This window comes from Rattus rattus, chromosome 13, assembly GCF_011064425.1.
Source record: "Rattus rattus isolate New Zealand chromosome 13, Rrattus_CSIRO_v1, whole genome shotgun sequence".
NCBI lineage: Eukaryota > Metazoa > Chordata > Mammalia > Rodentia > Muridae > Rattus > Rattus rattus.
The window spans coordinates 31,223,237-31,242,903 of record NC_046166.1 but is presented as its reverse complement, the minus strand read 5'-3'; the positions used below and the strand labels follow the sequence as shown (position 1 = coordinate 31,242,903).

At 43.9% G+C, this 19,667-nt stretch overlaps 1 protein-coding gene across 2 annotated transcripts in view; it reads right to left on the bottom strand.

Annotated features, from left to right (window-relative positions):
- Galnt7 (polypeptide N-acetylgalactosaminyltransferase 7) overlaps nt 1-4,595 on the bottom strand; it is a 123,452-nt gene extending 118,857 nt beyond the window's left edge. Inside the window, exon 1 of one of the 2 annotated variants that reach the window (XM_032919307.1) lies at nt 4,385-4,595. In XM_032919307.1, the coding sequence (XP_032775198.1) occupies nt 4,385-4,510 (126 nt within the window). In that variant the 5' untranslated portion in view covers nt 4,511-4,595. The remainder of the gene's footprint in view (nt 1-4,384) is intronic. The other variant, XM_032919306.1, reaches the window with a different exon arrangement.
- Nucleotides 4,596-19,667: the final 15,072 nt, after the last annotated feature.

Genomic DNA, 19,667 nt, shown 5'->3' with positions numbered 1-19,667 from the left:
CTCGGTGAAGAGCTCAACCTCACTGTGCTAAAATGCCCTGGAACTTGACAAGTCGGTCCGTGCACCAATGCCCAACCAAGCTGGACCCCTGTCATCTTCCCACCATGCTTATCCCGTAAAACCTCTTGCAGAGCATTAGTGGCTGAGTTATTGAGAATGCCCTGAACTTAGGTGCCTTGGTATCTGCACAGAAAATCAGTTCGCACACACATCTCCCCAACACTGCACATCTGAACAGATGCTCTAAAGCAAAGGCCTGTCAACATTTCCACTACAAACCTTTCTCCTCTGAGTTTATGGCTTAGCATGAAAACAGTCAGGGGAAACACCTGGGGAACATGGTGTCTCTCTGGAAGACACCAGTTTTACTTAATAAGTGATGACCTCAAACTGTCCATTACAAATATGGATACTCATAAACTGCAAACAGAATGCACAGCCTTGTCTTCTTAGCTTGTCCTAACGCTAACAATGGTTCGACGCTTCTTCACATCTCTTCCATGCCCACCTTCCCAATCTTGGGGCCTTTACATCTCTGGTTGCACTAGAATTTACATCATCTCAAAACCATCTGGCCAATGTCATGTGTGACCCGAACTGTTACTGTGGGACACCTGTCACCTATTCTACAAACCAAGGCATGCATGCATACTTCCTTGCAGGGAGCTACAACGATCTTTCCTGAAACATCAATGTCATCTCTTTCATGCTTACATTCCTCAATGGCTTCCTACACTTAAGATGTAAACTCTTAGTGCGGTCCACAGACCTGCCTGTCTGTACTATCATTCTGTTTAGTATCACCCTCTGTGGTGGTTTAAATATGCTTGGCCCAAGGAGCAGCACTATTCAGAGGTGTGGCCTTGTTGGAGTAGGTGTGGAGGAAGTACGACACTGTGGGCACAGATTTTAAGACCCTCATCCTAGCTGCCCAGAAGCCAGTCTTCTCCTAAAGACCTTCAAAAGAAGATGTAGAACTCAAGCTCCTTCCTCCTGCACTATGTCTGCCTGGATGCTGCCATACTCCCACCTTGATGATAATGGACAGAACCTCTGAAGCTGTAAGGCAGTCCCAATTAAATGTTGTCCTTATAAGAGTTACCTTGGTCATGATGTCTCTTCACAGCAGTAAAACCCTAGCTAAGACACTCTCTGTGTTTCCATACACTGACCTTGCAGTTTCTCACCTCGTCCTTGCTACTTCGGGTCTCAGACCCTTTGCACCTGCTGCTCCTCTCAGGTCTGCTCTGTCTCACACCCACTTCAACAACTCCTCCTGTTCAAACCTTTAAATTTCAGCTCAAAAGTCAGTTATTTAAATAAGATTTGCATACTCAAACCTCTCCATTTTCTTACCTCCCAAGGTTTTCCTTCAGAACACAAGTGTATTCATGTGTTTCTTTCATAGCACAATTGTATTTGTATATTTGCAAAGGCTTGATAACATGTGTTTTTCTCACCAGGTTGCAAGACCTGTGAAACTAAAGCAAGAAGTGTTTCCTTAAATAGTCAGCACTGTACCTAGTATACAGCAGCCATTCACAAATGTTGGATTGTATCAACAAAAATGATCGTGTAATAGAGTTATGGACATAGCTCCGTTGACAACATGCTTGCTAACCATGCAAAAGATTCCCTGGCACACCTCCAGCATGGTGATACATGACTGTAATACCTGCACTCAAGAGGTAGAGGCAGAAGGATCGGGTTCAAGGTCATCTTCAGCTACATACAGAAATCAAGGCCAGCCTGGGCTACAAGACATCCTTTCTCCAAAACAAAAACAAAACATAAAACCAAAGTCAGATTGAAAGGGTAAGGTCATTTAAAATATCATTCACCCCAGAGAAACACCAAGTGGTTCAGAAGAGAGAATTTTGGCTTCACCTCACTGCTCTACAAAATTAAAGCAAAGACATCTTCAAAGTACTCTTTAGTTCCAGTAATAACAACAGTTCAAGATACAAGTGGCCCTGGCTAGACAGAACCACAGGCATATCCGGTAGGAGGAGGGGCAGAACTTTCATTTGATAAGGTGGATTGTTCTGGCCTAGCTCAGGCCTTCTGGAGGGATCAAAAGAGGCCACATATAGTCCCACATCCAAGAAAGAGAAGCGACCACAACGGAAAAGTACCACAAGGTAGAGGAAAAACCCAGGACTTGGGGACTCAGCATCTGAATCTTCCCTAACTCTCCCCCCAGCACTGGGTCTCAAGAACCTTCAGGTTCCCTTTGATCAGAGGGAAGAAACAGCCTCTGATGAACACTCTTGTGACATCTGACACCTTAAATTGCTTTAGTTTACTATTTGCTCGTAAGTTATTAATGTCTTCTGATACGTAAGCATTCTTTTTAATACTGTGCTGGTAAATCTTGGAAAATCTTTGTCTATCTTGGGCAAATTATAGAAATGACAAGTTATACCAGGTCCATTGACAAACTTATCAAATAAATTGGACAAGAAATTAAGCTATGTCCACTTGATAGACTATAGTTTATTACATGTCAACACTAATAAACTACCTGGAAAGATATTATGATGCACCCCAGTTCTTTTTCCAGTTTTTTGAGACTAGAGTCTCATATAGCCCTAACTGTCCTTGAATTTAACTAGGACTTTCTTCAACTGGGATTACAGGCAGGCTCCACTTTGCTAGGTCCAATCATGGCTTCAAAAGGTTAAGAAGTACAGGACATTTTAAACTAACTAGTTTGGGCAGGTTTTCAATTTCCTTCTCAGAAAAATGGGGCTTAGGGTTTCCAACATCATATAATGCTTTTACATAAAAGAGCATTTGATGACTTGAAAAAAAAATCAATTTCAATATTCATCTCATCAAATCAGTTTAAGAGCAAAAAATGTATTCAAAAAAATTCACTCCAAACACAGTGAAAAGGAAAAATTGTTTCAATTTAGACAACTAAGGTTGGACTCCAATTCAGTAAAGCCAGCCTCAGGTACTGCAATTTACAGATTAAGTTGGGTCGTAAGCCTTATTCTTGGAAGGTCATCACAAGCCTTTGCCCCCTCAACTTCTTGACGCTAACTTTCCAAAAGTAAAGTTGGCGTGATCGTGATCGTGTAGATGCAACTCTGATTTTGCAAAAGGCACTTTCTTAGAGACTCCTCCCACGGCTGCCCAGATCCTGTGTCCCGAACTCCTAGTGTCTTCCACTCCCTTCTAAGTCTAACCTGGACTCGAGCCTGTGGGCTTGGAGGGCTCAGAGGATGAGGAACTCGAGGCGGGTGTAACGGTTCGCCATGCTGAGGGTGGGGGCTGGGGGTCAAGCTGGGGAAGTAGGAGCGGAGCAGTTCGCGCCGCCAACTGCCGGGTGAGCGTAGCACAGTGGCCGGATCCCGGTAACTAAAGTTCCGAGCAGCCTGACTAAACCCTCAAAGCCAGGCACTGTCAAGGCTAACGCCAGCGCCGAGGGCGGCAGACGGATGCGTCCCAGCGGAGCGCGCCTCTCGGCGTCAGGCTGATGGAGCAGGCAGCGAGGGGCGGCCAGGAGCCGGCACAAGTTAGATCCTCTGCTGGAGCAGCCCAGCTAGGGCCCGGGGAGGGCGGCCAGCTCTCGATCCGCAGGACGAGGCAGCGTAGTGGGCGGGCGGGCGGACAGGGGATCCCCAGCGCCCGGGTGCGGGGACGCCGATGCGGGTAGGGACGCGTCTCTCACCCTGTCCGGGAATCGAAGGGACAGGGATGCGGGCGAGGCCTCCGCAACACCTCGCACCCGGCTCCTGGCCACGGGAGTTGCGGGGAGGCGGCGCCGTGGGCTGGAGCCCGAGGCAAGCAGGCTGGGGGCGCCCCCCCCCGGCGAGCACCCGGACTGGGCGGGGACCACAGGAGAGGCTGGACCGCAGGGCCTGCTCCACCGGACCACAGCGGCGGCGCCGGCATCTCGCCTCCTTCAGGCCTGCACGCGCCACAGGCCGCAGTTCGACCAACCCCGCGCCGCCCGCCGCCAGCGCGGGGGTCGCAGCCCGAGTCGGACATCGAGCAGCCTCGGCTCCCGGCAGCCGACTCTGTCCCGCGATTGCGCCCCGGCAGTCGCGGCGTTTGAGCGGCCGCCTAGCCGCCTGGCCGCCGCCGCCGCGGCAGCGGCAGCAGCAGCAGTAGCGCGGGTGACGGCGCTGAACCCGGGGCGGGGACGCGCGGGAGGAAGGGGCGGCCAGGGGGCGGGCCGGCAGCGGCCGAGGGGTACCCGCGGCGTAGGGCTAGGCGCCCCCGATCGGCCGGCGCCGGGCCAGCGCCACCTGCGGAGCTGCAGCGCCCACGCAGCCGCGACCCCGCCCCCCCCCTCGCTCCCGCCACACACGCGCGCGCAAACAAAACAAGTTGCAGGTCGCCGCTGCCGGAGGGGGCCAGGCGGGTCACTCACCCTCATCCTGCTCAGTGGGCTCGGGTCGTCGGGTCGCGAGGACAGGGAAGACCAGAGGACCACGAGCCCCAGGAAGCTTCCCACCACCAGCAAACTGCGTAAGATGAACCCGATCTTCAGCCTCATCTTCCTCCGGCGGCGAGAGACACACAGCCGGGCGCAGCCGCCGCCACCGCTCTCCCCTCCCTCCTTCCTCCTCCCCCGGCCCCCCTCCTCCTCCTCCTTTTCCCCCCTCCCGGATCACTACGCCCGCCGCCCTCCCCACCGCCTGCCCCTCTCCAGCTCCAGATCCGAACTCCCTCGGCTTTACCTTCCCTGGCTCGCCCCTCCGCCCCTCCCCTGCGCCTGCCTCTGCGCTGCGCTGCCGCACCCCCCTCCCCTCCGGCGGCCTCCGCAGAGCTCCGACCGGCCGGAGTGTGTAGCTCTCTAGGCTTCCTTTCTCTCTACCTGCCCGCTCTAGCTCCGCAGTCCCCCCTCTCTCCACCCGCGACCGCGAGAACCCCCCTGCGAGTCCCTAGTAACCTTGGAACTAACTTAACATTTTCCCCCAGGTCTGGTCCTAGCCTCTCTCTAGGCTCCGCTTCCTAAAGCCTGCAGATCCCCAAACTTTTATTGTAATTATGGATCAAAACTCTGTCCTTGATGCCCGTGCCCTCTCTGGATGCTGCCACCCGTCGCCCCTCAAGTGGACCTGCAGCCACCCTGCTGCCCTGCCCTTCCCGACGCCCACTGCCCAATCACCCCAGCCAGAGGCTTGCAGAAAGGAAACCAGGAAGTCAGCCACCGCTGCTGCAGCAGTAGCTCCACGTGGCTGATTTATAGCTGGATTTTTTTTTTAATCTTGTTTTTTCACAGGGCTCCTTAAGGAGGTGGATTTGTAATCGAAAGGCCCAGGTGAGATGTGCAAACACCACAGAACTAAAAGAGGACTCACGTGGAAAGACAGTATTACCTTTCCTCTTGAGCTTAGAAAGCTAAGTCGACTAGCTAACTCACCATACCATCCTTGTTGATGGAGTTGTAAGTTCCTACTCTGGGGAAAGTGGATTTTAAAATGTTACACACATGCATCGTTGCTTCTCTCACAGCTGATTTTTCCAGGAAAGGATATTGGCAAATGTTTAGCTACACGCCTCTCCCTTGTACATTGTGCCAAAGATGTCAATCACTTTAAATCACAGTCTACAGTGTGTGCCATACTCCTAAACTACTCAATTTGTCGAACAAATGCTTTTCGGTAGCAGGCTTAAGGATGGTGTAAATTGGCCTTTTCTAATCCTAACATTGCCTTGTCTGCATGCAGTTTGCTTTAAGAACGAGTGAAACTTGCTTAAGTCTACCTGAGAGTGACCAACATTCTATATACTGTTATTCAGGTACGTTTTTCTATTGAGAAGATGGCAAGCTAGGACTATGAGCACAGCTGGGCAGATAAACAGCTGAGAAGTGGCTCTCATCACTGAAGAGATGGGAGCCACCCAACTGCTGTCACTATTCTAAGACGACCCTGCCACCCCAACTTGAAATATGAAAGGCCAAAAAGTTAGAAATTGGTGAACAGACATTTGGTTGTAAAAGCTGGTGTTCCTCTGAGTTCTTCACTTTGTTTAAGTGAATCTGGAAGTAGACCTTAAGACACTCGCTTTTCTCCACAGTTGCTGGCAGGCAGCCTTTGTAGAGAACTCTTTAGAAAATGAGAAGCTGCGTTAAATGCCTGGGTCAGGAAAAAGTCACACTTAGCCTCTCTGAGCCTAGGGCCCTTATCTGCCAAAGTCATGATTATAACACTTCACAATATTGTCAGGAGGAATAATTGAGGCCACGTGCACGTGCAAATATAAAGCACAGATAATGTGAATGGGGAAGCCTTGGTGGTGATGAGTATAATTCTTGCGAACAACACAGTTATTACTGCATGTAGGGATGGCTACTCTGAGCTGTTTCTGACTTGTCGATCCTTGGGTAGTGGTCCCTGAAGAAGGGAATAAAGACTCACACCTAATGGGAGAGGGAGAGTATGAGCAGAGGAGCAGTGGTCTCTGACAAGTTAGGAGGTCACGTGGGAGTGGCAACATGGTTGCCTTTGCCTCCGAGGCCAGCTGGGGCCTCCCAAGCAAAATGGCAAGGGAATAAAACTTCTGAGCAGGCAGTGTGTGCACAATGGTTCACGTTTGTCTTTTAAGCTTTCTAACACCTAAGATTGGTGTTCATTGTTCGTCGAATTCAGAGCAGGTTTTCTCATCTTGCCAACACATGCACAGTCTTTGCCAAATAGTATCATCACCTCATGTTTATTATAAAATGCTTTTAGGATTCCACAGGTCAGAATTCCACCCTCCCGCAACAACACAGACACACACACACACACACACACACACACACACACACACACACACACACACACACACACACACACACACACACACACACACAAGGAACTGTGCCTGGTTTAGAGCTACACTCTCCTGGGGCTCTTAGCATGCTCCCTGCAGGCCTTTGTACGGGAATCTCTTTTTTTTTTTTCCCCGGAGCAGGGGACCGAACCCAGGGCCTTACGCTTTACCACTGAGCTAAATCCCCAACCCCGGGGAATCTCCTTTTCAAACCTACGATATCTTCTGACACCTTAGCACTAAGCTTCACAGTCAGTTACAAAAGCCTTTTCTACTCTATCCTGTCCCTCTAAACCAAGATAATTGTCTAGGTACCCCACCTTCCACTCAATCTCTTCCCTAATAATTATCACTATGTTGCGACTGCTTAATTCCTCTTGAAAAGTTACACGACACTGGGGACTTTGTCTATGGAGTGTATTGTATTCCTGTGTCAGATGTGTAGAAAGGCTTTAATATTTTGGGTGGAACACTGGCTAAATAGTTGGACTGAAAATACAAAGGGGAAATGAAGCTCTGAAGAGGGCTTAGGAGCGCATCACCTCGATTGTTCTCTTCCTGGAGGCCATTTTCGCAAGAACAAAATATTGGATTCATTTCATTAGATCAGTGATTGTTTTCCAGTAGTCACTACCAGTTGGTAAGCTGTCGTTTGCCACCGACTTTGTTGATGGTCTACTGTAGCTACTCAAACCGAAAGAGTCACAGTTTCAACCTAAATCCGATATCCCCCTAACATAAGATTACTATTTCTACCATAAGCTTAATAGATAATTCCTATGTTGAACTCAATCCGGAATGAAATATTTGTCAAAGGCTGCCATTTGATGGGATTAATGGTCTCCCACAGTGTTTTGAAGGCTAAAATGTTCATTGAAAGCTCTCTCTGATTTAATATTGTAGAATGCTACCACTTCACAGCTATGATATAGAGGACTCTTCTGACTTGGTCACTTTAAAAAAGGTAATTGAAACGCATTTTGTCTTTTTCAAAACCTCATCACCAGCTCTCTCTCTCTCTCTCTTAGAATTAATCCTGAATTAACCTTGGTTTGTCACCGATGACTTCTGTGAGCATGCGTGGCTTTGTGCCTACTTAGTCACTACCACTTTTCCAGCTTAAATTATAGCCATGCCATTTTCTGTTCTGAAACAGCTCAAGTTCCTTCTCCCTTGTTGACCTTTGAGCACATTACTCCTTTTTCTAGAACAGGCTTTGGTAGTTGTTACATCAGCTGCACCCATAAACTGTAACCATTCAAATTTCAGTTTGTGTGTCAGGTTTTTTCAGAAACTTTGTCCTCACTGGCCCTCCCCTCCCTTGCTAGGCTAGAAGTTTCTGCTTCATGTAAGCGTGACCTGGAAGGACACCTAGAACAGAGCTCAGCCTTAGTATTTCTTCAACTGTCACCTCAATTAGCCAACGTTTTTAAGGGCAAGGACTGGGCTGTCATTTAGTATTGTGTTCCTAGGATGTTGACAGAGCAAGACACACTCTCTCACAGCGTGAGAGAGAGAGTAGGTGGGAGAAAGTATATCTCATGCACTTACTGGTAAAGCATTAAAATTTTTGGACACATCTGTAAAATAAACTAATATCTTTAAAGACTAATTAAACCTGAGTGCTTGCATAAAACCGTTATGTAAGTCAATTTTTCTCTTAAAGAGTTGGGAAGGAAGGGCACATTGTTCTGTACCTCATCCAACCAGCACGTGTCCTCTTGCTCCTAGATTAACCGATGGTTCTATCAAACTAACCGTCTGCTTGCTGGAGTGAACATACATTGTTCAGAATCCTGTGGTCTTTGATTGAGAAACTGATACCTACGAAATGAGAAGTAGTAGCCTGTCTTACTGATCCCAGTCATCATCATGTTTTTTAATGAAATGGTTGAAATGGAAAGAAACTCTCAGTGAAAGGGCTGGAGAACCCACCCTGCCATTTAGAGATGGTGGTTTGATGAGACTTAAATTTCTAATGCCCTTTTGCAGATTCCCAGCAAACTCGGGTCTCAGTAGAATGGTTAAATGGTCAGAAGTCATCACCACGGAACTTTGTCAGTGTATTACTGTAAACTCGGTAACATAAATGCCTTCATCAGTGAGCAGACAGGTACCTCCAAACCGCTGTCGGTTTATTATCACATCCCTGCAGAGGTTTTACTTATTCAGCTCTGCCCAGAACCTTACTGTCTTTAATGGCCAAATCTGATACGACAAGACAAACCCTCCTCTGTGTTCTTAATACTGTTAATCTCTTATACACAGAGAACAACCGTTCTACAATAAGTGAAATGGAAAGAAACTATGTCAGTAAATGGGTCAGAGGATCCACACTTGCAATTTGTAATATGAGAGCTATGGTTATACCATATTGTGCAGAGTCCTGGACTCAGGATCTCTGGAGGAATGGGAAGGCTGTTGAGATCCGGAGAGGAGGGAGGGTCGTGCTGTGCTCTTCTCTAAGCTGATGGGAACAACAGAAGACACGTCACACTTAGCCTCACCTTTGGAATGTTTTTGATTAGTTTTAACAAGAGTTGGGTATTCTTAGTAATGAACTATTCCTATAAGCCCTTTTAGACATTTCAGGGGAGATAAACAGAGCTGAATACAAATAAGGAAATCCGAAGACAGACTGCAGAGAGATTCTGCAGGAAGATTATCCCAAATCCAGGAGTTAGAGGTTGGACAAGAACTCATTATCCGTTGATTCTGCCCCTCTGCTTTCATATGCCGTGCTGCGGCTCACTGGTGTACAGAAATCACCCTTTTTTCTCCAGCCATTTTTTCTATGAACAACGAACAAGTATATTTTCTCTTTTATTTGAACACATGGCTCTATATTAAATCACTATTTGTAGAGTCACACCAGGGACTTGTAAGCCAAAAGTACTGACTGCTCTAGGGAGTTCAAAATACCGCCATTCAGGTAAATGTACCTTTTTGGCATATTGCAAAGAATTTCAAATTTTGAATTTTAATTACATTTCTTTTGTGGAGAGCAGTCTTTGAGGACTTGGCCTTTTGGGATGGCTTCTGTTTCTCAAACCACAGAAAACAATTTTTAACAAACTTAATCCTTTTCTGTCATCTTTTATTGTATATCAATAGCTATTTCTATATGTTCAAAACACTTTTTGTGGATGTATCATGTGGTAACCATCGCTGTAGACAAGCGGGGGGACATAGTAATAAACTAAAAGAGCAGTAATCCCTGTCCTCATTAAGGCAGATAATAACTCATGTGCAAACCATTCTATATTGTTATCAAATAAACTGCTACCTCACCTGCGTGCCAAGTGCTGTTTTAAGAGTCTGTGAAGATTAACTCACAGACTTAGATCGTACATTAGAGAATGCATCTGATGGACTGAAACCAAGCAAGGGAATGTGATCCGGAGTGCTGGATGGGTGTGAAGAGTGATTTCAGTTTTAAAAAGGAAGTGTCATAGAGAAGATAACTTTTGGACAAGCCCTGAATGGGGATTTAAGACAAAGCACCACAGGAGATAGCATCAAGCACGAGGAATGTCAAATGGAAAGACCCTAGGCAGGAGTGTCTCGTCTCATACAGTATGGCTGACAAGAAAGCCTTGGGAAGCTTACTGCAGAGGTGACCACAGCCTCTGGCTTCTGAGAGCAAAGATTATCTAGTTGGGAAGGCTATCCAACCAATCTGTGTAAAAGACTCCAGAAGCGTAGACTGGGATTATAACAGCAGTAATTGCACTAGGCCAGACCATGGCTACATTTGTTTATTTTTCAACTCTTATGGTTCCAAATAATTTAGTTTATTGTGTTGCTCCTCAACTGTAAGCAGTTAAATTAATAATCTGTAAAGCAACTCTTTAAATACTCTGGCAAAACACATTATTTAAGGAAACCATGTAAGCTATTACTCAACAATTTAATTAAATGTCCCATGCAACGATGGCACGCTAGATGCCACACTCAATGGATCTGATGAAAACAACTGAAAATGCCAGCAAAATATGTTTTCAAATTTAAAAAAAAATTGCACCCATGAGATAATCAAAGAACATTAAGGTCACACACTGAACAAAGGAGGATACCCTCCCCCATGTTTATATTACATGGTGTGGCAGAATATGAGTCAAGCTGAATGTCATTTGTTTTGCATTTATGGATTATGGAACAAAACCATTTATTTCCAAGCTGACACTGGAATGGAAAGCCCAAGTGTTCTGTGAAAGGCTGTGGAGACTCCCAAGGTGAGAGAGGAAAACCTGTTCTCCTGATTTCTTGAAGAGGAACTTCTCTCTCTACCCATGCCCACACCAGGATTTAAGGAGTCAGCACCATGACTGATCCTCATGCTCTCTGTGGTTAAAACGCATGCCGCCTTGACAGAACACTCTTAAAAACAACCATTCAGTTAATAGCGAATCTGGTGTTCTGTGCTGCTTTTCAATCTCATTTTTCATACAATGTATTTTGATATACCCACCTCCAAGGAAAAAGCACATGTACACAATCATGGAATTGCTTTTTCTGCTGACTACCTGCTGAGCGTGAGGCTGGCCCTAGAGTGTAGTTGATATACCCAGTATTCCTTCATGAAGAAGGCCCGAGTTCCCCCTCTCCCAGGAGCTATCACTGGCAAATAGCATCATGCAAAGGGGTTGGACTTTTGTCTGCTTCCTTTCTCTGTGCTGGGACTTTGTCCGCCTTGAGTTTGCTCAGGCTTGTCTTAGTCTCTGCTCAGCTGTTTTGTGTATGGAAAATGCTATTTTGGGTTTACCCATCACCTCCAGTTCTTACAATCTTTCCACTTCCTCTCTGCATAGATCTCTGAACCTTGCGTTGGGGGTAGTAAAGACATATTTACAGTTGAATTGTGTGTGTTTGTGTGTGTGTGTACAGTGTCTATGTATCTCTTGCTTGCCTACCTACATAGACCTAACTTACAAATCTGCCCGCCTCTGCCTCCCTAGTACTGAGATGAAAGCTTTGTATTCCCACCCCCAATTAACAATCTATGTTTAAAACTGCATCATGGGGCTTAGCAGTTTACAGCACTGGATGTTCTTCCAGACCTAGGTCCAATTCCTAGTTCACGACCATCTGCAACCCTAATTCCAGGGCCACTGATACCTTATGACCTCTGTACTCACCAAGTCGCCAGGCACACATGTGGTGCACAAACATATGAGCAGACAAACATCCAAAAATAGTAAAAAACAAAACAAAACAAAAAAACCCATCTCTTCATGCTTTGAAAAAAAAATACTGTTCTTGTCTCTTTAAAAGTCACATTTGAAATCACTGAGCACTGCCCTGTGAATTCAGGCAGCAGGAAGAAAACAGCGATTTAGAAATAGCAGTTATAGCTACGGACACAATAGAAACCACATTTAAGACTTTTTCAGGAAATGAAAGAACTCTGAAAATACAAGTAAAACTGAGAATACACTCAGATTCTAGAAAAGAAAAGAGAACCATGAGGCTTATGGTTAGGCCGAACCATAGATTCGAACTATTATCAAACCCTTTCAAAAGGTTTCTGGAGTCCTGTCTCCTCTAGTGTTGGTTTCAGTCGCCACCAATCCTCTTATCTCTAAAAAGGACGGAGCCATTCAAAGTTTAGTCTGAGTTTGTTTCCTCAGTTTAAATCTTTTCTTGGATTAACACATGATTCACTTACATTAATAATTTATACACCTGAATTTCTGTGCAGTTTTTGAGCATTAAAGATCCCATAGGACATTTGGAAGCCTCTTTGGTGCTTGAAGTTAACATTTCCCCAGTGGAATTCGATTTTCCCATAAAACCTGCTCTTCCCAGGCTCCTGACTCAGACATCCCAGCGGAGAAAGAAATCTGGGATGGAGCTGGGTGCAGGATAACCACCAGGAAAGATGTCAGACAGCTGAGTACAGGTAACCAGCCGTGTGGTACAACGTAGGTTAAAATAAATGGGGTATTTTAAGTTAAATCTAGTCAGAGGAGAGCCTGGCTATATAGCCAAGGTACATATAAATTATATTTTGAATGTGAGTCATTTCTGAGAGCATGGGGCTGGGAGGAAGAATGGGAGCTAACATTTAGTCTCCCATCATTTTCGTCTACATTCTGGGGCCTCGTAGTCCAGACCTTGATTCTTAGATTGCTTGTTCCCACGGACTCCCTTCACCATGTTTCCACATTCTAACCTCTCTTTCTTTTCCTTTCCTTTTCCCCCAAGACAAGGTTTCATTACTCTGTAGCCCAGGCTATCCTAAAACTATGTAGGTCTGGCTGGCCTAGTGCTCAGAGATCCACCAGCTTCTCCCTAGTGCTGGGATTTAAAGTGTAGAGCACGCTACTCCTCTTGTTTCTTAAAAACCGTAATTTCTTGTGTTACCAGAATTTTTCTAAAAGTTCTATCACATTTCTCCAAGGGAAAAAAAAAACGCTTTTATTGGTTTGCCCTTAAAGGTGGCAATTCATCACATCCTGGAAGGCACAACCTCAAAGCACTAGTACATGGCATTGCCCTGGTTAAGTACATCTTGGAAAGCATACGTCCTGATGGAGTTTTAAAATTTCATTTTATTTTCTAGGCATCTTGCCTCCATGTGCACCAATTACAGGCTTGGTACCCACAGACGCTGGAAAGGGTGCTGATTCTCCTGGAGCTGAAATAACACATGGCTTGTGAGCCACCATGGGGGTGATGGGAGTTGAACCCAGGCACCCAGGTACTCTGGAAAAGCAGCTAATACATCACAGAGCCATCTCTCCAGCATCTGCTAACCCAAATAATTTTTTTAAAAAGAAAGACAATGGTGTAGTTCAAAAGAGATTTTTATATTGCTCAAAATTACCCGTGAAAGAGCATTATGTACAGTAAATACTTAATACATATGCACTGGTTTAATCAATATGCTGTAGACCAGAGCAATCAAGTATTAAAATGAAGGCATTATGGAACCGTGCTTTCCCTGGTGATTCTGTCTAAAAGGCCATAACTGGCAAACGAAAGGCACATTTCTGTCTTATAACTCACAAAGCACACTGGAAGTGTGGCACGGGTGCTGGTGAGGTAGCTGTGGTAGTACTTTCTGAGTGTTATTCATTTGGAACTGTTCACAGTATTTTCAGTCATAGTTGAAGTTGTGATAGGCTATTGTTTTAATATTTTTACTTCAATAACCTAACTTTGTATTAACTAAGATTTAGCTCTGTGCTAAACAGCAATACAATGGTATTATTTTCTACATACATTAAAATTAATGTATATAGTTATAATTAAAGATGTTTGTGGTTCTTAACAATCATCTTTTAACCTCAAGTCACCACAGCTTGGGAATAACTAACATATAACATTGTATTTTTTTGCTTAATGTCAATTTGAGTTAAGCCTGTATGGTTTAGGGATTACAAATGATGCCTGGTTTGGCTTCTAGGTTTTTGTTTGCTCTCTGTTTATTTGGAGGTATTTGGGATTAAACACAAAGCCTTGTGGATGCTAGCTAGGCAAGCCTCCTATCTCAGAGTTACACCTCCTGCCCACTGTCGTCTAGTTTTATGACATATGATCTGATTTCATGGATTTGTGTCTTTATGGAAGTTCCAAGTATGAATATTCTCATAGATGCTATGCAGAGTGGCCTGTATTTTCTTAAATAATCAATACTTTTCACCCACCCACTTCCAGTAAAAGTTCACTAATAAAATATAGAATATTTCTATTTTTCCTACTACAAAACATGATTTCAGTAATATTTGAACAAGGTATGCGTGTGTACACGTGTGATTCTGTAGTGTATGCATGGATGTGTGGAGGCCAGTGCTCCACACTGGGGTCTTCCTTAGTCTCTCTCCACCTTAATTGTCAATATGACAGCTATTCTCAGTGAACCTCAATCTTACTAATTCTAGGCTACTCTCCAGCAAGCCCCCATACAGCATTCAGCTTATATGCATGCATTATTACGTCCAACTTTTATATAGGTGCTCCAGATTCAAACTCAAGTCCCCATTCTCAGAAAGCACTTTACCAACCAAGTGAGCTCAACAGCTCCCTGGAACATTTAAGAAACTGTGTGTGTGTGTGTGTGTGTGTGTGTGTGTGTGTGTGTGTTGTGCATACAAGTTTATGTGCTCCATGTGATCAAGACCAAGGGATGTCAGATCCAGAATAGGTTTGAGGCCACTTGATATGGGTGCTGGGAACTGGAATCTGATCCTCTGAAAGAGCAAGCAGTAAACATTCTTAACATATTGAGCTCTCTCTCCAGGACCAGGAACACTTTTTTAAGTTCAGCATTCTTGGCTTTGTACATAGTCTAGAGTTGAGTTAGTGATGTAACTTCTCATGCCTGACATAAGCCTGATCCCACAGAAATCATTTATTTTGTACTTTGGATGAAGATTTCTTTGTGGTTGAAGAGAAGCTTTGGATTCTGAAGCATTTAAAAAGAAGAGGACCTTTTAGAGTCTAGAAAAAAACCTTAGGATACAGGCTTGTTTGAGATGATTTATGGGTTGTCTGAGAGTGCGGATGTGGTTTTTAGGTTATTTCTGGCTTTGCGGTTACTATGATTAAGTCTTACTCTTATAGGCAAGTAGTAAGGAAAAGATGGAAGCCAGATAAGACAGGATGAAGCCCACAATTTAGTAACCGTGATCCCTTACAATTTATTAAACCAAATGACTTAATGAGCTCACTGCGTAGGATAATTGGTAAGATTTGTTTTGCCTGAAGCTTTAAAACAAAAATATGAGCAAACCCCCATCAACTAAGGCCTTGAATGATGTCATAAAACAGCAGCCAAATGGTGAACTTACCATTCATTCGGGCATAGCCTTTTGGAACGAGCCCTTTCCTGAATACGGATGACCTTGAACACATTGACTAAACTATTACTGAAGGTGAGGCGTGACTGAGTTTCTACTATGCATAGTCATTCCGTCATGTGATTCTATCTTAGGGTGTGTTTCAATTATTGGAACAAAAGTCAAGAGGAGTTGGAAAGGATTCCCAAGTAGGAATTCCAATATTTCACATTATACTGGTCAGAAAGTGTAAATTTATTCTTCCCTTCCTTGATATCAGAAAGAAAAAGTGTACTCCTACAGGATAAAGGGGGAGTCAGGAAATGGGAAAACGAAGTACTGTGGATCTAGGGACCTTAGGAAATGGTCACATATATCCCAGATTTACATGTTTGAAACACCATAATGTGACCCCTCCTCACCACATCAAGCTTCATGGATTGAGTGCCCTTCTGGGGTATCCTACCAAATCTGTCTTAATGCATGCTTTAAATAGACGCATTCCCGTGGGTGTTACCCTCCAATGCCCCATGGCTTTCGAAGTGGGATAGAAATTATAAATTAGAGACAGTGAATTTGCCTTCGATTTTGACTGACCTCATTAGACTTGAACCACAGAGAGCCACAAATGTACAATTCCGTTTTGGTGCTGAAACTTAGAGTTCATAAATAAAATAACAGAAATGATTCTGTCTTGCATAGACTGCAGGAAAACAACAGACAATTGTGCCTCTTGGCCCCATCCACTCAGTGAGCTGGAGAAATCATCTAAGAGGCAGATGAGAGGACTCGGCCTATTGTTCCTTGAGCATTTTAGGCTGTATATCCAAGGACAGGCCTCACAGCTCTGTGGAAAGCCCGTTGGCCCAGAGTTAGTACATTCCACCATGTTATGTCATGAGCAATCTATGATGGTGCAATTGTCTCCATTCACTAGCTGTGATATGAGCAAAGGGAATGACAGTGTCTAGCCAGAATTTTTGAAGAAGGAAACAGACTCAGAAGAGATAACTACACCAAACTGATAATAGGACTGAAACCGATTTCTGTGGACTCCCGATCTAAGGATAACTTGACTGAGTTACCTCTTTCAAGGTGAGACATGACTAATTTGTTTAATTACGTGTAGACTGGACATGAGTACTGGAAATGCAGTAATGTATGAAACAGAAAAATTATATTTTGCATAAAGTCTATAAGCCCAGAGACAGGGCAGTTGCTAATTTGCAAGATGAATATTATGATAAAAGATATTTATGATCACGATCCATGCATTCTAGAGGTACTTAGTGATACCTAATCTCTTAGGGGGAAACCAAGGAAAACCTTGGAAAAAGTAGTGTTTAAGAAGATACTACCAAATTGATAGGTACGTATTGGCCATGAGGTGAGAAAGAACATGCAGAACATTTGAGAAGAAATAAATGAGTGTGTGTGTGTGTGTGTGTGTGTGTGTGTGTGTGTGTGTGTACTGCTCAGTGTTTTAATAAATAGCCAAGTTGATCTGGTGTTACATCCAGAGTAAAGAGAGAATTTGTTTTTTGTTTTTTTAAGTTACTGTTTGAAAAAGATTCAGAACTTGTTTCAGTTTTCTGTTGACAAATTGTCACTTCAAGCTGTGTGTGCTTACCATAATTCAGACATTGTACTGTGGATATAAATTGAAGACACTCTTCCTAGCCTCTGAGAGGCTTACAAACAAGTAGTAACTATAAATATATGAAATCCATTGTAGTAAAATGTGATAGAAAAAAAGGGGGGTTAATCTAACTTCCAATGGGATTCACCAACCCTCAACTCACAAGTCAGATGGGAACTCAGGTCCCCTGTGAAGATGAGACATCTTCAGTGTGCCTGGCGTGGTGGCAAGCTACCAAGGGACCTGTGAGTGAAGGTGGGGTAGCCTGGCAGGGTGCCTCACTGGAACGGCTCACGGACTGCCTGGGTTAGAGAGTACGGGGCAGCATGGAGCCACTAAGATAAATTAGTGCTAGTTCCTATTGCCCACCCTAGTGAGAGAGTGACCAAGGTACTCATGGGAACTGTTCCACCTTTTTTATTTTTGCCACAACTTACCACCTAATCATCCTTCCTCCAACTTCCCAAATGCTGAGATGACAGTAAGTATCCTTTGTTCTAATGAGATCATTTTAAATAAAATAGGTGAAATCCAATATACTCCTGTTTTCTTCTTCTAGAATGTCCAAACAGTATGCCTAGTAAAAATGTAAACATTAAAAGCCACTTCCTGTTTGGGGAATGGAATTTTCCATTAAGAAAGAAAGTAAGAAAGAAAGGAAGGAAGGAAGGAAGGAAGGAAAGAAAAGAAAAGAAAAGAAAAGAAAAAATTGTATTCCAGAAATCAAACTTTCAGTCAGAGACATCTTTAATGTGATTTGACAGTTCCCTGTCAGCACAAGTTAAAAAAAATCAAGCAGTCACTAAATTTTAGAAGACTTTGTTAGAATCTCCAGTTGCTTTTCATTTTAGTACCAAGAACACTTGTAAAGCTTCTTAAATGGAATGCCAATGCAGAGGAACTTTAATCCAGCAACATGGCGGCTTTGGCAATAGATCACATCCAATGACCTTCTAGAGCTATATGATCTGGCCAGAATGCAAACATGCACTGGATTACAGTATAATATAGCTGGAATACAGACACTCTTAGTATACACTTCTACTCCCAAATAATGGTTAGATTCCTTTTGTAGAAAGAAGCAGCAGCCATGTTTGAAAGTGGCATGTATCATTGATTGGCAGGATTAATATAGTAAAAATGGCCATTTTACCAAAAGCGATCTACAGATTCAATGCAATCACCATCAAAATACTGATCCAATTCTTCAGAGAGTTAGACAGAACAATTTGCAAATTCATCTGGAATAACAAAAAACCCAGGATAGCTAAAACTATCCTCAACAATAAAAGGACTTCAGGGGGAATCACTATCCCTGAACTCAAGCAGTATTACAGAGCAATAGTGATAAAAACTGCATGGTATTGGTACAGAGACAGACAGATAGACCAGTAGAATAAAATTGAAGACCCAGAAATGAACCCACACACCTATGGTCACTTGATTTTTGACAAAGGAGCCAAAACCATCCAATGGAAAAAAGATAGCATTTTCAGCAAATGGTGCTGGTTCAACTGGAGGTCAGCATGTAGAAGAATGCAGATCGATCCATGCTTATCACCCTATACAAAGTTTAAGTTCAAGTGGATCAAGTACCTCCACATCAAACCAGATACACTCAAACTAATAGAAGAAAAAGTGGGGAAGCATCTCGAAAACATGGGCACTGGAGAAAAGTTCCTGAACAAAACACCAATGGCTTATGCTCTAAGATCAAGAATCGACAAATGGGATCTCATAAAACTGCAAAGCTTCTATAAGGCAAAGGACACTGTTGTTAGGTCAAAACGACAACCAACAGATTGGGAAAAGATCTTTACCAATCCTACAACTGATAGAGGGCTTATATCCAAAATACACGAAGAACTCAAGAAGTTAGTCCTCAAGGAGACAAATAACCCTATTAAAAAATGGGGTTCAGAGCTAAACAAAGAATTCACAGCTGAGGAATGCCGAATGGCTGAGAAACACCTAAAGAAATGTTCAACATCTTTAGTCATAAGGGAAATGCAAATCCAAACAACCCTGAGATTCCACCTCACACCAGTCAGAATGGCTAAGATCAAAAACTCAGGTGACAGCAAATGCTGGCGAGGATGTGGAGAAAGAGGAACACTCCTCTATTGTTGGTGGGATTGCAGACTGGTACAACCATTCTGGAAATCAGTCTGGAGGTTCCTCAGAAAATTGGACATTGAGCTACCTGAGGACCCAGCTATACCTCTCTTGGGCATATACCCAAAAGATGCCCCAACATATAACAAAGACACGTGCTCCACTATGTTCATAGCAGCCTTATTTATAATAGCCAGAAGCTGGAAAGAACCCAGATCCCCTTCAACAGAGGAATGGATACAGAAAATGTGGTACATCTACACAATGGAATATTATTCAGCTATCAAAAACAATGACTTTATGAAATTCATAGGCAAATGGTTGGAACTGGAAAATATCATCCTGAGTGAGNT